General features: G+C 40.2%; 2 protein-coding genes across 4 annotated transcripts; one reads left to right on the top strand and one right to left on the bottom strand.

The window, feature by feature from the left end:
* Positions 1-1,428: 1,428 nt before the first annotated feature.
* Positions 1,429-7,801, bottom strand: LOC137999778 (uncharacterized). Its single transcript, XM_068845683.1, has 3 exons — positions 7,395-7,801; positions 4,094-4,226; positions 1,429-2,432 (listed from the first exon to the last, which is right to left on the bottom strand). Exons 1-3 carry the CDS (start codon positions 7,799-7,801, stop codon positions 2,229-2,231), a joined length of 744 nt encoding a protein of 247 aa, XP_068701784.1. The 3' UTR covers positions 1,429-2,228.
* Positions 7,395-19,151, top strand: LOC137999779 (ubiquitin carboxyl-terminal hydrolase isozyme L3-like). 3 transcript variants are annotated; one of them, XM_068845684.1, is made up of 10 exons: positions 7,926-7,976; positions 8,128-8,139; positions 9,296-9,424; positions 11,220-11,270; positions 11,372-11,477; positions 13,355-13,437; positions 14,925-14,972; positions 15,550-15,625; positions 16,268-16,326; positions 18,305-18,533. In XM_068845684.1, exons 1-10 carry the CDS (start codon positions 7,941-7,943, stop codon positions 18,389-18,391), a joined length of 687 nt encoding a protein of 228 aa, XP_068701785.1. In that variant the 5' UTR covers positions 7,926-7,940; the 3' UTR covers positions 18,392-18,533. The 3 variants fall into 3 exon arrangements, with proteins under 3 accessions (XP_068701786.1, XP_068701785.1, XP_068701787.1); XM_068845685.1 differs by lacking the exon at positions 8,128-8,139 and having other exon boundaries at positions 7,395-7,981; positions 18,305-19,151; XM_068845686.1 differs by lacking the exons at positions 7,926-7,976; positions 8,128-8,139 and adding an exon at positions 8,261-8,337 and having other exon boundaries at positions 18,305-19,151.
* Positions 19,152-19,674: the final 523 nt, after the last annotated feature.

Genomic DNA, 19,674 nt, shown 5'->3' on the forward strand with positions numbered 1-19,674 from the left:
ACATGCCCTACTCTTTGTGACAAGTGTGAGGGTTCTTTTGCGTCCCACAGGATTATGAACATTGAAGGGTTGTGAGAAGACTTATCCAACGAGACTAGAGAGTCTAACCATTTGCAGATGTAATTACAAAGGCAGCACTTTCTCCTCAATTATTTAAAGACCCTGAGTGTTGGTCCGGCTGGAGTTGAACTCATGACCTCCCACATGACAGCCGGCACTCAACCAACTGAGCCACCGCTGCATGGTTAGTCTTTGTATTTGCTTTGTATTTGAAGCACTCACAGGGCAATTAAGGAGTGGCTTAGAGTGCCCTTTTATTCTTCTCTATTACTGTTATTTTTTAAATATTGCATTGAAGTCTTGATGGGAACGAGTTGGCAAATATATCAGTGTAAAACAATGAGGTGTCCTTTAGAGTGCAATTTAAAGTGCTGTCTTTATTCCCATGTGATCCATCTGAGGGCTAGTCATAGTAATGGTAGCCTGATTTTCGGACGGGAGAGAATGTGTGACACGAGTGACTTGGACTGTCTGAGAATCGGGATACAGTAATGGAAATATGACAAGTACAGAAAAACTCTGACCATGGTGGGAGTTGAAGAGTTTTTTCCTGTCCATTTGTGGGCCCATTTCCACCATTAGGGATAATGCTTAGATGGATCATGAGAGAATAAAGATGGCACATACTAAAAAACACCCTGCTAGCAAAGCCTTTCTTTTGCTTGCTCCATTTTGGCGTTCTCGAGAAAGGCTCTGCATGAATCGAGTAAGATCTTTATTGAATATGCGCTGCATGTTGCCAGGATACAGTCTCGAACCCATGCCTAATCACCCTGCTAGCAGAGCCTTTCTTTTGCTTGCTCGATTTGGCGTTCTCGAGAAAGGCTCTGCATGAATCGAGTAAGATCTTTATTGAATATGCGCTGCATGTTGCCAGGATACAGTCTCGAACCCAAGCCTAATATGCCAGATCTCGCCGCCATCTTGGTTTTTCATGGTACAGCGGGCTCAATTATAACCATCGGTTTTGTCACTAAACGGACGCTCGCACTGGAAAAACCGGTTTGACGAGAGAAAACAAGATTGACTAGCCCAGAAGTTCGGGCTGCGGCGGCTTCAAAGAGTTGACGCGATTCAGGCAGAGCCTACTTTTCTCCTCCTCAGTAAAGAAAAAGAAAAGGAGGCTCTGCTTGCGGGGTGACTAAAATAAATATTTCTCTCAAAATAGATCTCTCTGAATGTACCGGTAAGTGCTACACAGTTAACACTATAGCCTGCAAGCAGGCTCTCAATGGTACTCTGGGAATGAGTGGCAGAGCCACAAGGGGCCTGAGACAAGCCGTTGAGCAAAAAATGAGAACACTTGCAGGTATTGTTTTTCGAATCCAGCCCCTCCAAAGGTGTCAAAAATTAAATTTGACAACTCGCTAACTCGTTATGCACTTTTATTGTCCTTGCTAAGTTTAAATGGAATTTTGCATGTTTGAACATTATTGATTTGGTTTCACTTTTAATTAATAGATCAGAAAAGAGCTGAGAAGTATTTTACAAATTAAATTATCCTTCACTGAAAACCAAACCAATTTGCAATGCTGGAATGAGGGTGGCTCTATAAAGGGTCAGAATGCAACTTTTATCATAGCTTCGTGTCAGTTGGGCAAATAATTATTATGTACATGTAAGCCTGCACACCTTTTGTAAAAGGTATATAATATGCAATTAACTCCAACTTAGCAAGCAGGCTTAGTTTTCTTAGTCTAGCAATAAAACTGACTTACTTCAGCTCATTGCTTCGTAGACTGCAATAATTATGTGCAATCCATAATAATAATTATTATTAAATGGCTCATACTTCTTGCTACCCTGAACTAGCCCTAAGGTTTCTTAACTGAAACTAATAATTTAGACTTAGCTAATTCTCTTTCTGAATGTAAGAGGGTTGACTTGCCAAGGTTTGCGCACTGTGAAAGTCCACCTCATGCATTGGTAAGAGACCAACTGTATGATTTAACTGAAAAGTGAAGCATTCCATCTAAGAGAGCACCCATGAACAACAACTATTCATTTGATTCCAGTCCTTTGCTTCTTCGAAAATGCACCTCCTGTGTCCACAGGATTCACTTCCCATATTATCATTACCAAAGAAAATATTTGAACGTGTAACGTTGTGAAGAGAGTTTACAGTAAGATTGCTAGCCACATGATAACAATATCAGTCTTTCACACTGTTAAGCTGCTTCAGTGTTCACTTCAGATTTTGCTTGCTCTTTGCTGTCATATTTATCTGCAATCCTCTGTTTCTTTTGCTGTTCCCTCAGCCATTGTCTGTAATCACCGACGTTTTTAATGTTTTCACCATAGTAATCATCTTCAAACTTGTTGTATGTTGATGCCCTTCTGGAAGATATTCTTGCCAGGAAGTCTGCTTCACGCTGCAAGACACAACAACAACAAGGATGAAATGAAATTTTAGGTACCCATTATGATTAATGAGTAAAATTATCTAGTATCAGACAGCATAAAATCTACATGTGACTGGTTTTAGTAGCAGAAGGTGTAGGATCTAAGTGTTGAATCGCTCGGATTGAATCGCAGATTGTAAAGCTCATTAACACTTTTTTCCCAGTTCTTGTCTTTAGTGTTACTTATCGCCTTTTCATTAGCATGTTTGTCCTTTACTGTTACCTTTCACCTTTTCATTAGTTTGCTTTGCTTTTGTTTCATTAGGGTAAGTATGCTTGAAGTCTCCAGCCTTTGCATAACTTATTAGTCTCTAAAAGCCGTAATTCTAGTTTTCAGTTGCTGATCTTTCTGTCTCTCTCCGCTTTTGGGAGCTATCTCGCTACAAGTACACTGTAGTTTTTAAAATCGATCGCTATTTAGCGGTTTCTAGACGTAGTCGGCAATTTGGAGATGTGTCAATGTAAGTAGTCATTTTATAATCGCTGGTCTCTCAATGTTCTCTTTCGTTTTGTCTATTTCACCGCTTTAGCTTATATAACACTTTGTTTGGTTCTTTCGTAGTTTCAACCCACATGTATCAGTCATCCATTTGTCAAGTTATTCATGATTTTCATTAAATTGGTGTTTTTGTTTTTAAGTGGTGTTTGGAATTTTTCGGTTTCCCGTTCAGCAGTCTCATCTTTGACAGGCAAACTCACGCCTTTTGCAGTTATAGAAGGGTTAAACAGATACAGCAGTTAACCAAAAACAATAATGGTCATTACCTTATTTTAGAGTAGCTTGATGTAGCTAGTATTCTCTGAGCATTTACCCTCCCTACCATTATTAATTGATACACCACAGAGGATAGACCTCGCACCAGACAGGGTTATTGTCCTTATCCAAGAAGACTAGAGAGTCAAACCATTTCAATGCAGATGTCATCACAAAAGCAGCACTTTCTCCTCAGTTGAGACCCTGAGTGTTTGTTCCGCTGGAGTCAAACTCGCAACCTCCCGCATGGCATCCCGGTGCTCAACCAAGTGAGCTACCGGTACACAGCGAGCCACCAGTGCGCTTAGACAGAAGCATACTTAACAGTTAACAATTAGTCAGCCACCAGTGCGCTTAGACAGAAGCATACTTAACAGTTAACAATCAGTATTAGTTGGCAGGGTAGAGGTTTTATAATTTGCTCGTATGCAGAAGGCTGACAGGGAGTTGACAATCCTGCTACGAATTAAGGGAAGCATAGGATTACGCTGTAGGATACCACTGACAAAATTTGAACAATGAACCTCATTGCTTGCCTCGTTGCTTTAAGCCCTGGAAACCCAGCCTTGCCAAGGCATCTGAATGGGAAGAGAAAAAAGCCAAGAGATTTCTTTGAGCGTAATGAACAGCAGTCAAACCTACAGTATGACGCTCTCATCATTAGTTCAGATGCTAAGAATACCAGTGAAGTACATGTACGGCAGAAACATTGGGGCAAGTGACACAAGACAAGGTTCAGTTGACACAATACTGCAACTTAGGACAGAACGTCAAAAGGAGGAAAACTGGTAAATTAGATAGTGTCAACAATGCTTTACCTGGAAAAACAGGACATTATTTCATCTTGACAGTAAATTGTTCATACTGTATTTCATACCTCTTGTAAGTTCTGTGCTATGTCTTTGTTCCATACTCTCCACAGTGACTTGAATGTGGCTGATCCAGCAACAAAACCAACTCCAGCACTGGCTACACCCAACAAACCACAGAAAATCATTGGATCCATGCCTCTAAAGGACAAGAGCATACACAATCAAGGACACAAACAACAGCGACACAGTGTAACAGCAGAGGGGTTGGTGCAGTGGTAAGATCTCTGCCTTCCAACCCTAAGGTCCTGGGTTCCATTTCCGGTTCTGCCGAGACTGGAATATTTGGCGACCTTCTTTCCCGCTAAAGTTCACTCAGCTTTCCATCCTTCTGAGGTCGGTAAAATGAGTACCAGCATGCATGGACTGCTTAGAAGCGGCTGCAATTTGCGCCTGTATATGCTTCCAGTCCGCTGGGTGTAAATTGATCATTGTAAAGCGCCTTTGAGACATTGTGATAAGGGCGCTATATAAATGCACCACTTTACTTTACTTTACTTTACTTCACACAAACAACAGGCACATGTGGATATGCTGGGCATGCAAAAGAGATTGACAGTTAGCCATTTATTTGACTAGAGAGCTGCTCAAACCAACCTACATTAGTAAATTTTCAGCTCCGACTATTGCATTTCTAGCTTTTTGATTGGCCAAAAAACTCCGACTATGAGCCAATAGTCAAAGTTTTACGTCATATGGAAAATAGTGCGCCAAGATGCTCTTTCCGGACGCTTTGTAAAATTGTGGAAATAAAAATCGGCAGCAAAACCCGGTTTGAGAATTTACTGAAACAATTATTCCATTCGCCCTTGTTGGATATGAAGTGATTATAACCAACTCGTGCTACACGCTCGTTGGTTATTTTATCACTTCATATCCAACTCGGGCGAATGGAATAATTGTTATATAGCAGTCCCACTAATGGGATTAATGGTCATATTTTTTTTACCAAATTTATAAGGAACTGTTTGCATAAGAAAATAATTAATAATTTAAATTCATAGGCCACTCTCAAAAATTCCATAATACTCTTTGTTTGCCCTCCAAATAATTTTGCATTTGTGAATTATTATAAGCATTGTTTCTATTTTCTTCTGACCAAATTGTGGAGGGCAAAGAAGAGTATGATGTATTTTTGAAAGTGGCTGTGTACTTTGGAACACCAACATTGTCTGTTGTTTCTTGGTTAAGGGAGAACATAGCTGCTGTGAACACGTAAACAGTGAGATTTAAAGATTTTACTCTCCCTAATGCCACACATGAGTAAAATTATTTTATTCATCGATGGGGGTAGCCTGCGAACGCAGACGTATTTCCGGCTGCCATTTCTCTCCCCCAAAAAATAGCGTCTACGAAACCGAGCTGCAAAACGATTTCCGTGACATAACTGCTCTTGTTTTTTTTTTTGGCGAATCATGTTATATGAAAGAACAGAGAGTCAGGTGATCTCCACGCAATTCGTGTTATAGTTGTCACTAGCGAACCTTTGAAACGAACAGCTATGAGTGAAGCGCCAAGAATTAAGATTCCTTGCAGTGGCGAATGTTGCATTCTTTGATGGACAAATTTTTGGGTTACAAAGGAGAAGATAAATATGCAAAAAGCTATGAGTGAAACGTCAAAGAATTACAAGATTCCCTGCGGTGGCGAATGTTGCATTCTTTGACGGACAAATTGCTTGGTTGCAAAGGAGAAGATAAATGTGTTTTGGAAATCTCCTCTTTGATACTTCGAGCCAATTTATGTGGGCTAGCTGCCGCACAAAATGCTATTATCGACCGCTACGATACAAGAAAGCTGTTCGTTTAGTGGACGAGCTTGAGGACTAACTTAAAGGACAGTTTGACAGTGACATTACTCTTCGAGTTAAGTGATTGGCTTAAGATTAAAGCAGCGCACTGGAGGCGAAGAAACGCCTGAGTTTGGGTGACACTTACTCGAATGTTTCATCGTAGTAAAACCATACACGAAAGCAACCAGTAAAATCGGCCCAAGCACCGTTTTAGCCCCGGAGTATGCATAAGCCGGTTTTCCTTGGGGATTCTTAGCCCTTCACCGATCCTAGCGCTTGTTTTTGCACCACCAAGACCACAAAACGTCGTTAAAGAAGCTTTTGGAAGTTTCAGTGAGAGCTTAATCTATAAATATTTACATCAACACTGCTTCCTGAAGCAGAAACTCAAGGCGCTAACTTGAGGGCATTGTCTCTACCAGACTCAGAGAAAAGGAGACCAAAGGACATCTTACTGTAGAATATTCTAGTAAAACAATCGGAAAAGAATTGGTAATGGGTAAATCACAACCACAATATTTTTCCCAGAAGAGCACTGCACGGTCCAAAACACCACAAGCAAGGACTTCCCAAATTGTGTAGGTAATTTGACGAAAACATCATGTTTCTTCTAGGCCCCAACATACTTGATTGTATCCTCCTCGTGGCTACTTAACTTTTTATACTGAAAATCTCACAATCTTTTTACATATCCTCCATATTGCCCAGCCTTAATCTGACTTGTGTTTACGTGGACAGCATGAAAGTACTTTGCGTGTTTCCTGCATGTTGGTTCTGGAGATTTATGAGCCTAACTCTGATTGGCTAAGAATTTTACGTCACAGAAATCGTTTTGCAGCTCGGTTTCGCAGACGCTATTTTTCAGGGGATAGAAAAGACCGCCGGAAATACGTCTGTGTTTGCAGGCTACATTGTACGATTGGGCCGCTTCAGGTATAAATGGGTTAAATAGTTTTTCTGTGTAACTACATTGTACATTAAAGCAGGGAGATCACTGAGAGGCAGGGCTACTAAAAGCATAATTTCTGGCTAGTTTCAGACAGAGCACCTTTTAAGTGCTCAGTTCCACACCCACAGTGCTAATTTGATTTTCCACACATTCATTCTTATAACAGTTCATCTTACTCAGCTGAGACTTGGCCTACTTTAGATGATGTATTTCATACCAGTTCAAACAAATTTGAGGTTTAGCTTAGATGAGATAGTGACACATCCAAATATGCAAATCAGCATAAAGAAGAATGCAACACCCATTACAAGATTGCAAGAGAACGGCAAAATGAAACTCAGGAAGTTGGTCGGCTGTTTTAAGTTTGGCCATAAAAAATGGCAAATATTTCATATGGAGAGCTCATTTCCCTTGGGCCCACCCATGTACAGTGTATAATGTATGCTCATATTGAAATATATCTTGTGTTCCGTTCTGTTCCCCAACACAAATCTAAGCCCCCGCCATCCCCTCTCTACCCTCCCTTTCTAAAAATTTAACCCTTTGCACATGCAGGAGACAAACTTACAGTATTGGCTGGATCTGCTCAGGAGTAGCATCAAACATGTTTGGAAACATATAGGCACTCGTACACGAGGACGCGAGCAACGCTGTCACACCAAAAGGCAAACCAGCCAGCCTCTGCCGTGTGCGTAGCTTTCGTGTCATCTTCTGATATTCATCAAAGGAGAGTGTAAACCTTTTCGCCGCCACCTTCTTGCCGCTAAACAGGGGACTTCTTGAGATTGTGGGAGAGCGTTCGTTTGGGGAATCGGTTACATCTGTGGACGCTGTATCAGAAAATTGTCTATTAGCAATAGCAAAACATGGGATGCTTGATCTGATGCCTGTTCGGAATATCACAAGAGTTCTTTTCGTTGTGATATCAGCCGCAATAACATTGCGTAGATTTTTTCGTAAAAAACCAGCCGCCATCTTGACAATGTTATAATAACCCACAATTCCCCACGATTGCTGTCTTGTTCCCAGGCACTCCCGCGCAATTTGCAAATATAAAGAAGGAAGCGGAGTTCACGGTGATTTTGCAAGGCAAAAATATACTACATTTTCAAAGATGGTTCGATGGCTACCGTTAGAGTCAAATCCAGATGTAAGGTTTAAAGCTATATTTATAGATGGTCGATGTCAAATTTTGCTTGTGCGTATTTCGAGCGTACGGTTAATTATTCACTCATTCATCCTTTCTTTCTCTTTCTCTCTCGTGTTCCTGTCATTTGATATTTGCGATCAATGCCAATAAGGTTATGAATAAGGTGAGAGAAATTTCATTTGTCGTTTTTCTAATTTCTGTATTAATCTATTATCAAGGTGTTGTGTTCATGAGTTAGCCACCCACTCTGGTGGTGTCACAGGCATTGACTCACCCCTCCCTTTAGAGTTAATATGAATTTTAGTAGAATCTTACGTGCTGAATGTGTAGATAATGCAAGCATTCTGCAAGGAAGTCAAAGGTAAGATCACGAAAAGGTGGTTTTGGTGGGTGACACGGCAGCTGTCTTTACTGCAAGTATTCCACAGCATCGAAGTCTATGACACCTGCTTCTTTGGAAATAGTTTGTTGGTTCTTGGCCATCCAACTCAATTGATTAGGATTGAGTGTTATGAGATGAGACATATGGTTTAGCTTAGAAGAGTAGAAAGTTCAATCATTTGCAGATGTCATTGCAAAGGCGGCACTTTCTCCTCATTTGTTTTTAGCATGAAGACAGGCACACTATAAAAGGGACACATCATGCTCTGCTTCTGTTCGAATTCATTCAAGTATGACTGATTATCCAAGATGGTGATCAACAAACAGCCTTGAAGAGATGGAACCCCTAAAAGATATTTCCAGTGCAAGAAAAATCTCATATTACGGACACATTGCCGTTAGGGGGCTTTTGCACAAATTACCATGTGCAGAGCTCCTGATAACAGTTGCTTGATAAATCTTCCACATGTGCATGATGCACCATGCCTTTTATAGTGCAACTTTGTGTTTAAGATCGTCATTGTTGCTCCAGTTGTAGTTAGGTTCAGACCCTTTCCCTTCTCATTCATTGGTGGCATTATCTACTATCTAAACAAAGCAATTGATAGTAGGCTTGGCTTGCTCAAAGGGATTACATGCTCCCTTACAGGATATAGAGCATTGGGGTGAAGTATGCAGATGAAGAGGGTACAGGTTTGAGAAATTGGAGTAATAGCGAGCTTAAGATTGGGGTTCGGCAACAACTAAAAGTGCCAGTTTTTAATTCCAAGCATCCGCATTGGGTTTTGAGGTGGAGTTATTTCGAGTGTACAGAGCTGAAAATGGGAATTTTGAACTGATGATTTTCTCTTGTGCTCCAATCTAAAAATCACTAGTAAGGAAAATACATTTAATAACATTTTTGGCTGAGGTCATTACCGCTTCATTTTTTCTTACAGTTTGTCACAAACCTGGGCTTAAAGCCAAGTTGGAGTTTTGTTGATGTTATTGGCCTGGACCCTGAGTTACTGGCAATGCTGCCACAACCGACATGTGCTCTTCTGCTTCTTTTCCCGACAAATGATAAGGTAGCAAGGCAAATATACATTTCTTTGATACTTAGATGTGGATAGCAAGGGCAAGATACTGTAACACTAATTTTGGCAGGATGTCAGTCTCCCGGGGAAAAAGGACTTCCTATTAATGGCTAATTGGGATGTTCCACTGGATGGGGTCGCATTTTCAAGACTGGATTGGCTATAATGAGGTTGCATTTTAGACAAAGTTCCCGACATAGTTACTGGAAAATTTTGGCTAGATTCACGGTAAAAAAAAAAGTTGTTGATTTAATATTTTCTAGTCGCATTACATTCCATTTTGAAATTACAATCAAAAGGCTTAAGAGCGGTTTTCAATTGAGTGTCAAAAGTAATTAGCGAATTGCTTTGGTTTTTTATTTCTTCACTCAGTGATTGGTTTAAAGTTCACGCAATTGGCCATGAAATAGACCATAAAGGGGTAGGGGTCTTGAGGGGCCAGCGACACATACATGTACCTAGAAAAAATTGACCCAAGTGGCCCAACATGCCTGAGCTTATCCCCGGTTTCCGTAGCATGAAGCGACTAGGAGTATTTATACTCCCCCCTGGATGGGATGCTAGTCCATCGCAGGGTTACCCCCAGCATATTTGCCGGTACCCATTTATACACCTGGGTGGAGAGAGGCACCGTGAGAGTAAAGTGTCTTGCCCAAGAACACAACACAATGTCCCTGGCCAGGACCCAAACCCGGACCACTCGCTCCAGAGTCAAGCACACTAACCATGAGGCCACGGCACCTCCCAAAAGGGAGGCAAGAGGGTCCATGCAAAATATATGTCGTCTTTAACAACACTTATGTCCATGTCCAATGTCCCCTTTAACCCATTCCTTGCTAAGAGTGACACAGATTTTACTTCGTCTAACAGCAGATAATTTTATCGGTCAATGCATGGGGGCCAATAATATTTAGCTGTGAAAGGGTTAGGAGCAATTCTTGATACTTCTCATAATCATTCTGCATTCAATAGTCCATTTCCTAGCTCATGTCTGCCACCTCTGCAAAGCGAGTCTAAGAGTGAAGTTTTTGTGATGGTAATTAGTTCTACTTTAAATATGAATGAAACTAATTTTCATAAGGAAAACTTTGCCCTTAGACTCGTTTTGAAGAGGAGGCAGACATGAACTCGGAAATGGCCTATTAACTGCATAGACCAGTTCACCCTCTTGAGTGCATGATGGTTAATCAGGGCAACATGGAGGGAAATTCAATGGTTTGTATGGAAATTCAAAGCAAAATAAACTGTTCTCTGTAATTTTGTGCCTTTGGAATTACAGGCTAGGAGATGTATGGCAGCAAGTTTGTTTAATAATTAAAAGTAATTTCTACAATAGCCATTCTCTCCAACTTTCTTTAATACCGCACGTTTGAGCACATATCTTCTGTTTTGGAAAATAAAAAACCCCAAAAATCTATGTCATGAATACTTTTCCTTGTTTTGAACTTCCACACAAACCTTTGAATTTCTCTCGAACTTGCCCTGATTACCCATGATGCACTCAAGAGCATGAACTTGTCTATTTCTGGAGTCGTCTGGGCATTCAAAGATGTACAAGGTACCAGATGGGAGCCCAGCCTCATGTCAACTATTTGAATATATAATCATTATGGCTATAAAATGATACAAAATAAGCAAAGGACAAAAAAGGAAGGAAGGAAATTTCTTTATTATTTCCATTGTCTCAAATTGGGGAATCTCTATTTAGAATGTCAAATTTTGACACAAAAGTTAGTACCTAAGTGTATTTAGCATCATTCTTATTGATCAGTTATCTATTTGATAGTACCGTGATTTCAAGAAAGAGCAGGAAGAAAAAGCTCTCAAAGATGGGCAAGTATGTGTTTATCATTACAGTTGCATTTTACTTTTGTCGTTGTCCAGGCATTCATGTCTGCAAACTAACTTGTCGCTTTCTACTTCTAAATAATACTTTAGGAAGTTAGTCCAAATGTGTACTTCATGAAGCAAACAATAGGAAATGCCTGTGGAACTATTGCTATCATACACTCCATCGCTAATAATACAGATGTTCTTGAGTTTGGTAAGAAAATGTTTGACTTTCTTCATTGTTGAAAGGAAGACATGATCCTAGCAAAGTTCCCTTTCATCTTCACTTCATTTTACTTATCCCTTCATCCCACTTTTCCCTTTCATCTACAATCCACACTTCAAGTATTTCACTCAAGTGGAGGTGGCTTGTGGTAGAAATGCAGCCAAAACTGAAAATGCACTGAAAAGCTTGCTATGCATGCAGACCATGCACGCCCAATTTATATCGTGATTTGGTATCCTGTGAAGTCTGAGCATCAATAATTATTACTGGTACCTGTAATCAGGTTATGCGCCGATCAATTCGAAACTTTAACATGCCCCCCTTCCTGGGCAAACCCTGGGCATTTGACTATCTTCTGTGCTGGGGAGTGGGGAATTTGACCTTTGCCTGCGTGGGGTGGGAAAAATTGAATCGGAAGTGTCAGGTTTCAAATGATTTTTTTTTTCGGCGTTAAAGTCACTAACAGCTATAAAACATGTGTTTGGACAAGTTGGACGAGTTAAAAGGAAGAGATGTAGCAATTGTGAGCAACTGGCTTACAAAAAAGGTCTTTATTAAAAACGACAGGAGCCAACAACAATTTTTCTTTAGTAGGGTATGACACAAATCCGACAATAGGGTAGGGCATTTGAATACCATTTTGGCCTGAGGGAGTGGGAATTTGAACAATCCAATCTTCAAAAGTTCAAATTCCCGGGGTTGCCAGGGAGGGGGGAATGTTGAAGTTTCAAGTTGATTGGCGCATTGCGCATTATTAACCTCTCAATATCAAGCCCAAAGGGGGGGGGAGGGCACCTTAACATAGGTGGCAGGGACAATTAACTTTTCAGATGAATTTTTGGTTCAAAGCTGCCCCCAACCAAATAATATACCTCTAAGTTTCACAGTTGTTCCTGTAATATATTGAAAGTGAGTAGTGAAGAGTAGTTGTTTTATTCCTTGAAAACGTGCTCTTACCTTCAAAACAGTTGAAACAGCTGAATCCGTTTTCAGTGACCACACAGACAAGCACATGTGATAAGATCCCATTCCTGACCTCACAAGAAATCAACCATACTCACCTAGGGCCCAGAATATTAGTCAAGTTCCAGAGGGTGGGGAAGTCAATAGAAGTCAAATGCCCAACCGATGCCTAGGCTCCATCCCCCTGGAACTTAACATTGATACCTGCATTAACGTTTGCATTCATGTTACATTTTAAAAGTAAGGGTTTTCGTTATGTTATCATCAGGGAATAGTTTGAGGGACACTTCAACAGGGCTCAAGAAGACCCTGTCTGGTCGTCCAGGACAAGTAGATTTAATGCTTGGGCAAGCTACTTTCTCTGACCACTTGCCCCCTGGGCAAGCTCATTCAATTAAATAAAAATGACAGCCATCAAGATTCTAAACACTCAAAAGAAGTAAAAATGCATTGAGTAAGCGAGTCATGAGGCTTGATTGTCTGATGGGCAAGTTGAAATTTTAACTTTTTTCTAGCCCTGAGTTGGGGATGTTCATTTCTTTAGATACATGTACAAGTTATATCCTGGTTATGATATCTGTACATGGATGGAGGGGTTGTCATGTACACATTGCTCTTTGATAGAAGTTCTTATTGTCTTAGTTTAGTGGCTTGAATTCACATGGTTATTTGCAAGTCACAGGCCAAAGTAACTGGTCATAGTTTTATACCCATACTGAAATAATCCCATCCCGTGTTAATGCTAACCATAGGCTTATGTGGAGAAATTGTTTTGGCCCAAGGTTATTATCAGAGAAGATTTGGGTTTGCTTATCAATTAATAAAGCAATGACCTATGAATTGACCTGTGACCTGTAAATAAGCCTGCTGGCTAAAAGAAGGTGTATTGACTGTTGACACAGAGGATGGCTTTCTCAAGACCTTTATAGAATCAACCAAATCATTGTCTCCAGAAGAAAAAGGGGCAAATCTGGAAGCTAACGAGGTGACTTGATAATTCAATAAAAACATTTTATTTCACCAAACGATTATACTTATTTTTGTTTTCCTCAAATTTTGACTCTCTAGCATTTGAGGGAATATGAATTTTACTACAATTGCTTTGTAATCTCGACAACACTGCTCGCAATATGTCATGCAATGCCTGTTTCACCAATCAGATTGTCCACAACATTTTGACCACCGTGATGTCAACTATCATTGTTGATAAGAATACAGACAATGGTCTGGAGGTGCCGTGACAACTGGTTCTATTCCAATTAAAGAGTAGTATAAACATTGGGTGGCTGATAATATTATGACAAAAGTAGATCATGTGGACAGGGGTACAGAATTTCCACCCGTAGACTTGTACATGTATCCCACACACAAGTCGACAGCTGTTTTTGGACAGGCATTTCAGGCACCAAAAGATAATTATATGGTAGAACTTTTATCCAATCAAAGGGCGTTATTTTCCAGTGAGCCATGAAACGGAACACAGGGCATGTGCAAGACAATTGTCTTTTAATCATCGAGCTTTCATTTTGTTCTGCATATTGGAGAACACAAGTAAAATTTATAAGGAACTTAACTGTCTTTTTCATGGACAACAACAAGGGAAAACCTCTTCTGATTTGGGTTCAATTCAAATTAATGTTTTTATTTTCCTGAGAAATTCATGTTTAACAATAAAAGTAAAAGACACAATGATACCATATAGCACAGTGATGGGAGAACTTGCCCTCAACCACGGTGGCCCAGGTTTGATTTCCAAATTCAACGTCATATGTGGGTTGAGTTTGTTTGTTCTCTCTTCTTTTCTGAGAGGTTTTTTTCTGGGTACTCCAGATTTTCCTTCTCGGCAAAAAATGAACATTTTATTTCATGCAATTTGATTCAATTTGATTTTAAGTCTCTCCAGTTTGTCGAGTACTAAATGGGCTCAGCTTGATAGCCTTTAGGCTCAATTGACCAGCCGTTTTGTGCACCCGCATTCCTCAGCGCACACCACGGCTGGATCACTGGTCCAGCCAATTGTGTTTTCCACCAATCAGAAAGTCGCCTGCCTGCCAAGTACAAAATACAATTGGCTGAATACAAAATACAATCGCAACAGGTTCTGTGTCATGGGCAAACAACACAGACCAGTGATCCAGCCCTTCGTTGGGAGGAGGATGTTACCCGTACTCTCAAAACGGCTGGAAATCAAGCCCAGATAGCCTTGAGACTTTGACAAAGTTGTTATACGGTAATTGTTATGCGACTATCATACTCATCATCACTTTCATTGTTATTTAAGTCCTAGCAGTATCGGGGGCAGATCTACTGGGAGGGTGCAGGGGGTGCATATCCCCTTCACCCTCTTTCTAGATCCTCCCCTTTAGAGCATCTGAACTAGAAGACCCCTGAGGTGCCACCAAAGTGTTTTTTCGTTATAATTATTATTGTTGTTGTTGTTGTCATTTATGATATTGTTCTTTTTTTATTTAGAGTATCAGTGAAGCACACGAAGCCTTTGCACAAGAGGGTCAAACTGAGGTAAACCCAAATTTATCCAAATTTCACGTAATTAGATGCATGCCAAAATTGATAAGTATCTCCAAGCGTCCCTTGCTCATCTCCCCAAATTCAACATCGTTCATTTCTGGAAAATACAGACAATTTAAGTCACAAAGTGTCTCCTAGGATAAACGGCTGAAGTTACCGTAATTTAGAAATGATGCAAACACTAACACTTACCTTGTTGATTGGAAACAGGAAGCAACTGTTTTTCAAGACTAAACAGGATACTTTGTGTTGCATATAATCAAAATTGGGTGTACATCCAATTACGTGCATTTCTGGTTAACAACCCAATTAATCAGCAAGCTATTTTTGCACTGCTAAATTACAAAGGAGGCTAGTTTGTCGAACGGAAACAGTGTTTTGCCTTGTTTGAGTACCCCATCTCAGCCCCGTATTTCATGTATGACCTCGATATCCAAAAGGAAAAGGAAAAAGGAATGAGGGAAGGGCAGGTGGGACCTGCTGAAGTCGACTTGCGAAAAGTTTTAGTTTGTTAAGAAACTACACTGTACTTCAGTCTGTAACTTTAATGACATGTTCTGGATTGTAGGCTCCATCTGCTGATGAGCATGTTGACCTCCATTTTGTTGCTATTGTACAAAAAGATGGATGTCTCTACGAATTAGGTAACTTTCACATTCATGTAGACTTTTCTCTTACGCTTTAAATAAAAATCACTGAGAGTATTACACTGAGACAATTATTTTTTAGATCTCACCAGTCTGAGCAATACAACTTCTCTGCATGCGGTGTCTGACACTTGCAGACTGCAAACTAACCCTAAGTCACAGTAATTGAAAGCTTACCATTTAAAAATGGGTGCTTAGACTTAAATACAGTTTATCAGTGCCGTTTGCAGTCTGCAGTTTTCATACACCTTTGCTTGTGCACTATGCAACATGAAGAGACCAAATTGTTTTAGTTTTTTTCTAAGCATCAATAGCATTCCTCCAAATTCAACTCTTGTAGACTTGAGCTGGTTAACTCTATACTCCTTTATGTTGTGCGAGAGTTTGGCCATACGCCCAACTTTTAACTGTCATGTAGGAACAGTGACAAATGCGAGATATGTGGAATAAGAATTCGAATATTGCACAGCGAAAGACTTTTTTTTTAAATGCAAGTCTAAGATGAGGTCAAATGGTAATAAAACACCAAAAATAGTTTCAGTGAGCGTACTGTTACATAATTAGAGCTTCACCCATATGGCAACTAGCATACAGTACTTGAGAGGAGTGGCACTTAGATCTCATCATGTTCTGTTGTAGATGGAACAAAGTCATTTCCGATAAATCATGGAACAACAACAAAAGATACATTCCTTCAGGCAAGTACCACAGTTCTCTTGTAACATTCTCTTTACAATATTATCTCGTAGATGGAAGGAAGTCATTTCCCATAAATCATGGAAAAACAACAGGAGAGACGTTTTTACAGGCAAGGGTCACAATTTTCACATTGGCTTCTAGGCCACATTTCACCCTGCCAAAACTCAACCGTGTTCCCAGGGTCTCTCCTCTTCTCTTCCCTCCCTCACTCCATAACTGAGGCCCACTGCTCCATCTTGTTGGGACCACTTTCGTGCAATGCTTTTCATAGGCAGCAAAGTTATGGATAAAGGCGAAACCTCCTTCAATATCGTGCATAAAAACAATGATTTTTTTTTTTTTACAATATTGCCACAGTGCTTTTCTCTTACTTTGAACTCTTCCGAGGTGGTCCCAACAAAATGGCCTCTGCTATTTTGTTGCAGTCTATCAGGCTATTTCAAGCAAAAGATGCTCGATCCAGTCCTGCATTTGCATTGCACATGTGCACCATGTGTAGCCTCTTTTCCCTTTTTTTTTTTTTTGTGCCCATTAGCAGTTGGCTGATATTCAAATCACGTAACCTGTGGATTTTTTTGTTGAACGTTTTTGGACAGGAATACAGGGAAAGAATTTCATAAAACTTGGTTTGTTTGAAATATTTGGTCAGAACATTACGAACACTCGGGAAATTGCAGATTAGTACCCCAGGCTGGTTGGTTTCAGACAATTGGCCCAATGATCACCAAGTGAAAGAAATAAGCACGAAATTATAGCAATTTTCAACCGCATATTGTAAACCAAAGTAATTATTTTAAAGATTTAAATTTTACTTGGTACTCAATCAAAAATCTGTTAAAAACAATTACCCCTGTGTTTGAGATAAATTTTGTATATTTTTTCTCAGTGGTCCGGAACCCTAAATCCCGGGGGTGGGACTCCCATATGGAACAGACGGGTATGCTTGTCGGAAATTTTGAATTTAACCCCTAAAGGAGACCATCTGGGCGTGGCTCAAGCTTTTTGTGACCCCTAAAGGAGACCAATATGGGCGTGGTTTCAAGCAAATTTGACCCCTAAAAACAAGTTAAAAAGAAAATTTGACTTCTGTTTCTCTTCGCGGAACCCTAAACGAGACATTGGCGGCTTAAAATATTGGCGCTCTGCCCGGAACACCCTAAGCGAGACCAAAATCCAAAATTTACACCCCTAAGCGAGACGACGAGCATCCCTGTCTGTTTCATATGCGAATCCCCCCCCCCCCCCCCCGGGCCCTAAATTCTTGAATGTGACTGGCTCCAGCGGTCTCTATTTTCCCATTCACACCCCTAGTATGGACCGCTCCGAAATTTCAAGCTTTTTGTAACAGTGTAAAAGTGTCGGAAACAGCGTGAAATGTAAATATCAATATGCAAATGAAATGTGAATGTGTTGCTTTGATTTGGAGCCATGCGCTGTCACAGCTTTTTGTGTTCCCCCATGTTATCTGTTCACCCGAACACTGGGCACTAGTTCTGTGTGTTCCCCCTTCGCCATAACAATAAATATGATAGCAGAATATGAATACAGAAAGTATCCTAAACATGCATAAAAGCTAACCTTAGGCCTAAAAACTGTTGTTTAGGCCTAATTAGGCCTAAGGTTAGCTTTTATGCATGTTTAGGATACTATCCTATTTATCGTTATGGCGAAGTGGGAACACACAGAATTAGTGCTAAATGTACAGGGGAACAAAAAACGCTGTGATGCCGGCCCTTTTTCGTCAACATGTAATGGACATTTTTAGGCCCTTTCACAGCAATCTCATAGGAAAAAATAAACACAATCGTAAACATGTTATTTGTCGGTCTAGGTCGATCCGTATTGGGAAAAACTGTGCCCTTGGTCTCAAGTATGCGGCCAAGGGCCATACTCGAGACTTGATCGAGACCAAGGGCACAGTTTTTCCCAATACGGACCTTCTGGCCGGCAAATAACATACGTATTTCTCATTTTCAGGATGCTGCTGAGGTTTGCAAGGAGTATATGAGAAGAGATCCAAAAGCATTAAACTTCACAGTAGTAGCACTTTCCAACGCCTTATGAGCACCACGCTGGCACATAGAATCAGTTTAAATAATTAACATAAATTATAAAAACGTTTAATATTTGCTTTCTGGTCTGGACAGAAGTGATTTATAGTTAAGTCTTTTGCAATATGCCTCGACTTTCAAGTTTTATGAAAAAGATCTAGACATTGGATTCAAAGTTCTTGCATTGTTGTATTTATGAGGGAGCTTAAAGGGGCATTTTGATTGTCAGAAAAGGATGCAGACATTTCTTAATCACTCGCTGTCCCCATTAACTCCTAAGCCGGCCTGAACCATCCGTACTTAGTATTTTTCTCTGTCTAACGCCAAATGATTTTACTCGTCAATGGGTAACCCGTGGGAATCAATGAGTTAATAAGACAATCACAGGCCAGTACCCTGGAAAGAGGTAGGGGACTCGATCTCCCTCCCTCTCGAAACATTTTGAAAGGAAAAGAAGGAAGACCTGGCTTGTTTATTGTAACATTTTCATGTTTACTTCTTGTCAGTATCTTTTGCTAACAATACCGGTAATTATTATTGTTTGACTCAAAACTGTACGATTGATACCATTAGTAGTTATGATCTATCGGATATGATTCTTTGGATGCCTTATGCCCTATTGATTTACAGGATCCTTAAGTAAAGGAGTGAGTCAATTTCACAACCAGTGTAGCCTACAATAGGTTAAATCATTAATAACTAAAGTAAGTACACTTGCAAAAAGATTATTATTAAAAAATGGTATAATAAATTTTGCACAAACCACAAACAAAGTACAAGCTTCTTGCTAAGAACAAAATTCTGCCACCGTCAGTGGCGCTTTCACGGACAAGTGCTGCCCGCTGACCGACAGTCATAATGGTGGGAAATATGAAATGTTTAACTCTCTGAAAAGCTGAGTAAAAGACTGTTTTATATACAACCCTTTGCTTATGTTCTTGTTTGGGACATTGTCCTTTTGAGATTTAACCAAATTTTTCTTAAACAAAATTTGAGTGATATACCTCCTACACAACAAATTATATGGACATGCCTACCAGATATGGACATGCCTACCAGATATGGACATGCCTACCAGATATGGACATGCCTACCAGATATGGACATGCCTACCAGATATGGACATGCCTACCAGATATGGACATGCCTACCAGATATGGACATGCCTACCAGATATGGACATGCCTACCAGATATGGACATGCCTACCAGATATGGACATGCCTACCAGATATGGACATGCCTACCAGATATGGACATGCCTACCAGATATGGACATGCCTACCAGATATGGACA

This window comes from Montipora foliosa, chromosome 4 (genome assembly GCF_036669935.1).
Source record: "Montipora foliosa isolate CH-2021 chromosome 4, ASM3666993v2, whole genome shotgun sequence".
Classification (NCBI taxonomy): domain Eukaryota; kingdom Metazoa; phylum Cnidaria; class Anthozoa; order Scleractinia; family Acroporidae; genus Montipora; species Montipora foliosa.